This window comes from Acartia tonsa, chromosome 6 (assembly GCF_053477335.1).
Source record: "Acartia tonsa isolate MP-2025a chromosome 6, ASM5347733v1, whole genome shotgun sequence".
Classification (NCBI taxonomy): Eukaryota; Metazoa; Arthropoda; class Copepoda; order Calanoida; family Acartiidae; genus Acartia; species Acartia tonsa.
In genome coordinates, this window is record NC_137265.1 from 10,772,733 (window position 1) to 10,778,248 (window position 5,516).

Here is a 5,516-nt window from a genome sequence, read left to right on the forward strand (position 1 = left end):
ACTCAAATCATTAGTAGCATAGGAGAGACTCACCTTAATTAACAGGTTTTAGAGATCAATCAACTTTTGTCACTTGTAATCTTTAGAGTAGAATCATGTTTGACATAAACGCATGAAAGAAAAAATGTAAATAGCCATTGATTAAATTGTTTAATAATATCGACTGTTGCTCCTGTATGTTTTGTCTGATTTTTTTGATAATTCTGTTCAATGCCAGTAATAATAATAATAAGAACTTTTATTCAATAACTCTTTCAATCCTGTACGGATTTTAATGAAAGGAAACACTAAAGCATTTTCAAATTTCATTAGACACCTCAATCATTCACACACAAATTTTCTAAACTATTTTTTTATAGAAAAGTGTTGAATTTTTTAAGGCTTGAATCAGCTCTCGATGGATATATTAGAGAGTTTAAGTTGAGGAAAGATCACATGCAAAGAAGCGAATATGAACTGCCCTATTACAAAATATTCCCTAAATATCTGGCCGCAGTCCCTCCAGGTTTTATTATTGGCAACGTAGCTTTACTATAACTAGGATTTTATCATTGGCAACGTAGCTTTACTATAACTAGGGTTTATTTGTCAATCTGACCGGGAAGTTGTTATTTTTACAATTAGCAAAAATACAGGTTGAGGGTTTTTTTTCAAAATAAATAAAACTATACCAAAATTAAAGTCATTCCTAGCTTCCAATACAAACGTTTGTAACTTCTAGAAATTCAGCTGAAACAGCAGTGATCAAACTCTAATTAAATTACATTTTCTTAACAGTACTTATACTCAACAGTGAAATAGTTGATGAGATCAATTGAGACCATTTTAGAAACATATATCCAACTTTGATCTATTTTTCAGGTTTTTAATACTCGTTTTCTTATAGGGACTGTTTTGGAATTTGATAACCTGACCTGCTGGCATAACCTCAAACTTTCTACCTCCAGAATACATACTAATCAAATTGAACTTACCATTGAACATAAACAGGTAGAAAATTTATGGAGGATGGGGACATTGCACTGTTATTACACTGGTCTCCAAAGTTTTATAATAGCGTTTTTTTTATTTGTTGCCTTCGCAACTTTGAGGACTTTTATTAGGGAATGGTTAATGAATAGGTTTTAGTGAAAACACTGCACTTATATTTCCCCTTAAAGGCTTTCAAATATTGATCTTTTTTAAAAACCAAGGAGGCAATACAAATTCATAACAAAATATTCTTCAATTCAATTGTGTTTTCAACTCTTCCTCCAATCAAAATATGGTTTCTAATATACTAATTCTATTTATTTTTTTACAGGGTGAAAGTCTGTTGTGTCACCGTAGCTTTGTAATCTCAACTGGGGCCCACACACAAGTGGTGGAACTTATTGGCAATGGAGTCAAAACTATCTCCCTCACAAGTGATGGCTCTCCTGAACAGGAATTCATGCATACAAAAATTTTAAATTAATAAATATTTCATCCTAAATTTGACAAAGAAAAACTTGTAATTTTTAATAAGCTTAATTTATCTAATGATTTCTATAATCAAAGTGTAAAATATCCATCTAAAGGTTAGGCCAAATGACATTGACAAATATAGAGAAACAATGCATTTAATATTCAACATAATATAGATGTTGGAACAAACATTTCTTAAAAATCTGTCATAAAATTACTTAAATACATGATAATTATATCTTTATAATTTATCTCAGGACTTTAAGTAGATGATATAAAAGCTGCTGCACTTTATAAATTGTTAAAGGAAACATCATACAAAGTTTTAAAAAGATAAGACAATTCTAACATGTCTGAATTTACAATAAGAGATAAGTGTTACATATGAACCGATCATAGATAAGATTTGCTTCTATAATGACATGCTTGAATGAATAATGTCAGGACTGGGACCTGCTGGAGAGGGGACCAAGGGTGTTTGTTCACCTCATGACTCCAGAACAACTCACATACAATATTGGAGCTACTCTTGCTCTTTTCCAGGCTGAACTAAATCCAGGAATATAATGTAGTTTTTAGAAGTAGAGAAAGTATAATCAATTTGAGCAAGACTACTCTACGATTCTATTATCTGTCTTCCTAAAAGAAATGTGAATTTGTTAGTAGAGATTTAAAAGAGACAGCTGATTTTTTTATGAAGATACCCTGTAACAATCAGCATCCAATTTACAATCTTTCAATCTTTTTATGGCTGCTGAACATCTACTCTATATCTCACATTGTCTGTTTGTCATTCAATGATTCTTTTTTGCTTTGCTAAATATGAATATTTCTCAATCTTGTTTCTGCAAATTTGCATTGTCACTAATGTTTAAAATAGACAGTATGTAAAACTACATATTAAAAATAGGTTCAACAACATCTGACGATATGAACAGAGAGTTTCTGAAGAGTTTTGTTGGTATAGACATGCCTCTACGTAATAATGCTCCTGATGTTCTAGACTTACCTGAAGAGGTTTTTAAGAATGGAGATACTATTGATATTCTTAGACTGAATGGACTGTCACCATGCATTGCATGGGCTATGGGCGCTGCCACAGGTAAAAGGATGAGACATCCATACAGATGATATTTCAAAAATGTGTAGAAGAAATGTCAGCTGAATTTAATGAAAAATGTTTTGTTACTTATATGTTAGTGTACAAAATTAATGCTATACTTCTTTCTAGGACACACAGCTGTGGCATTATGGCGGGCTGACAGATTGTACATCTGTGAATCTACATCAAAATCCTCTGATTGGTCCATCAATGGCATCCAGTGTAACCCATATCCCGCATGGATAGAAATGGCGCGAAACGCCATCAGCTATCATGCAGTATTTGCTCCACTAGATCGTACCAATGGTGAAGAACTATTGGATATGGATAAAGTCTGGCAGTTTGTGGATAAACATGTTGGACTTGATTATGGCTTTGAGGTGGTTTTGATGGGTTGGCTTGATACTGTCAGAGATAATCTTCCATGTCCCAAAGACAGAGACCAAGACTATTGTTTGGAGCCTGAACATTTTGAAATGTTATTTCATTTTGTTGAAAAGGTCAGTCCGGAAGCTGCCAGGGTATTTGTGCCAGCTGTTCAAATACGTGCTGAAGTACCTTTTGACACAACCCTACTCTATGCTTATTATACTGCTGCATTAAAGGGTATTGACCCTATTGAAATTTATAGCATTCCTGAGCAAGAAGGATGGCTGTATCAGACTACAAGAGATGGTAATCCTGTCATTGCTGAATCCATGGTCTGTAATGATTTTGTCTGTAATGTGTGGGAAGAGGGAGGACTCTTTAATGGAACAAATGTAAACTGTGCAGAGACATCTGTTAATGATAATTATAAGCTCAATATTTATCAAGATCCAGAGCTAAGGCACCAGCTGTGTAAGGATCAGGATCCTGAAAATCCCAACTGCCAGCTGTTGGGCAAATACAGCCTCAGACTGGATTCACAGCCTGGTGTTCTTCCCAGGTATAGTAGCTAGAAATCCTTATAATAAAGTAACAGGATGTTTGTTTGTACCAAAGGATCTCGCTAACCGATGAACTGATATGTTTCTCTTTTACAGAGTAGCTCTTTGCTTGTCCTGAAAAGGATTATAACTATTTTTTGGTGTGTAACCCCCCCCCCCCCCTCCCCACCACCAAAAAAAGGGGGAACTGTACCTTTTCTTTTTACTCTTTTTCACAATAAAAATAAAAGGGATGGGTCAAATTCAATTCACCACCCTCTAAAGTGCCCATAGAATCCCTTACTAAAATACAGTAATATGAATTATTCTTGAAATTCAATAAATGTTCAAAAGTTGCCTTAGTCAACTAAATATTAGATTAATAATTTTATAAAGATTCTTTATTTCAGGTATAATTATGTTCCTCCAACAGATGAGATGTTTGGTTCTTGTCCAAGCATGGCTCCTGACTACCTGGCCCCTCAAGACTGTTAATCTATTCAAGTATGGCTCCTGACTATCTGACCCCTCAAGACTGTAAATCTGTCCAGTCCAAGTATGGCTCCTGACTACCTGACCACTCAAGACTGTTAATCTGTCTAGGTATGGCTCCTGACTACCTGGCCCCTCAAGACTGTTAATCTATTCAAGTATGGCTCCTGACTATCTGACCCCTCAAGACTGTAAATCTGTCCAGTCCAAGTATGGCTCCTGACTACCTGACCACTCAAGACTGTTAATCTGTCTAGGTATGGCTCCTGACTACCTGGCCTCTCAAGACTGTTAATCTGTCCAAGTATAGCTCCTGACTACCTGGCTTCTCAAGACTGTTAATCTGTCCAAGTATGGCTCCTTACTACCTGACCCCTCAAGACTGTTAATCTGTCCAGTCCAAGTATGGCTCCTGACTACCTGACCCCTCAAGACTGTTAATCTGTCTAGGTATGGCTCCTGACTACCTGGCCTCTCAAGACTGTTAATCTGTCCAAGTTCGTCTCCTGACTATCTGGGCTAGATCCTAATTTTGCCTTAAATCAGACATTACCCCTATTCTAAGATTTTCAAAAAACTTTTAAATATCTTTGTATTAAAATAAAAATATTTATGTAGTGTCCTTTTAACAAGTAATCTGTAAATTAAAATGTTGTATCTAATGTATCTAATTATGTAAATAAAGCAAAATTGCAGTTTTCTATGCAAAATTGTTTGAAATGCATGCAATTAATTAAAGGTTCAATCTGCTTTGGTATATCTATCTATCTATTTAGGGAATCGGATTTGGCACTTTAAGAATTTTGTCGCCATTTTGACTAAAACCACATGTATTAATTTTCGGTGGTTATATTTTTTAATAGAAATTATCGAAAAAATGCATTCTATATTTCAAATATGGCACATTATTTTTCTCCTGGTGAAATATCCTTCTCAATTTTATACATTACAAAGTTTAGGTATAGACATTCAGCCCTTTGATTGCACGACCTTTGTCTATAAATTCTAACTATGCCTGACAATTAGTTTTTTTTATGGTCCAAAAAATTAATTTTCTTTATATCAGCATCTTTTAGTATCCCTAGTATGACATGTGTAAAGCAGCTAATATTGCCAAAAAATGACGTCATACAATACAAATGACCTATGGTAGAACAATGGCCTCTCTTTGGTCACTTGTATTGTATGACGTCATTTTTTATAGGCAATATAAGCTGCTTCGACATGTTTGGTTCAGACTGGAACCTGACACCTTCATGACACCATCCTGGCACACTGCAATGTGGTGCTCTATACCTGATACTTGTTACTATTAATGGATATATTATTTCATGGATCTTACAACAGATATTCATGTTCTCTAATAAACAGAAATTTTCAGCAAGCTAAAATTAGAATTCCCCCATTCAAACCCCTTAACACCATCTCCTCCCCTCTTACTGGATGAAAGAACTGACCAATAAACAAGTTCCAAGCAAGCTAAATTGACAACAATTTTTCGCCTGACAAATTATCCACGTATATTCTACATCCATGTTACTATTAGTTTATAATCTTAATTAGAATAC

General features: G+C 34.6%; 1 protein-coding gene across 1 annotated transcript; it reads left to right on the forward strand.

Annotated features, from left to right (window-relative positions):
- The first annotated feature begins 376 nt into the window (after positions 1 to 376).
- LOC145321793 (uncharacterized) lies at positions 377 to 4,690 on the forward strand. Its single transcript, XM_080163413.1, has 7 exons — positions 377 to 505; positions 887 to 990; positions 1,304 to 1,423; positions 1,888 to 2,003; positions 2,355 to 2,548; positions 2,678 to 3,476; positions 3,867 to 4,690. The coding sequence occupies exons 1-7, from the start codon at positions 436 to 438 to the stop codon at positions 3,949 to 3,951; spliced, it is 1,488 nt and encodes a 495-aa protein (XP_080019539.1). The 5' UTR covers positions 377 to 435; the 3' UTR covers positions 3,952 to 4,690.
- Positions 4,691 to 5,516: the final 826 nt, after the last annotated feature.

Excerpts from the sequence above, each read along its gene's own strand:
- LOC145321793 (XM_080163413.1), top strand. The coding sequence starts at position 436 with ATGCAAAGAAGCGAATATGAACTGCCCTATTACAAAATATTCCCTAAA. Across the intron at positions 2,549-2,677 it reads GGCTATGGGCGCTGCCACAG|GACACACAGCTGTGGCATTA; the intron begins GTAAAAGGATGA and ends ACTTCTTTCTAG. Across the intron at positions 3,477-3,866 it reads CAGCCTGGTGTTCTTCCCAG|GTATAATTATGTTCCTCCAA; the intron begins GTATAGTAGCTA and ends TCTTTATTTCAG.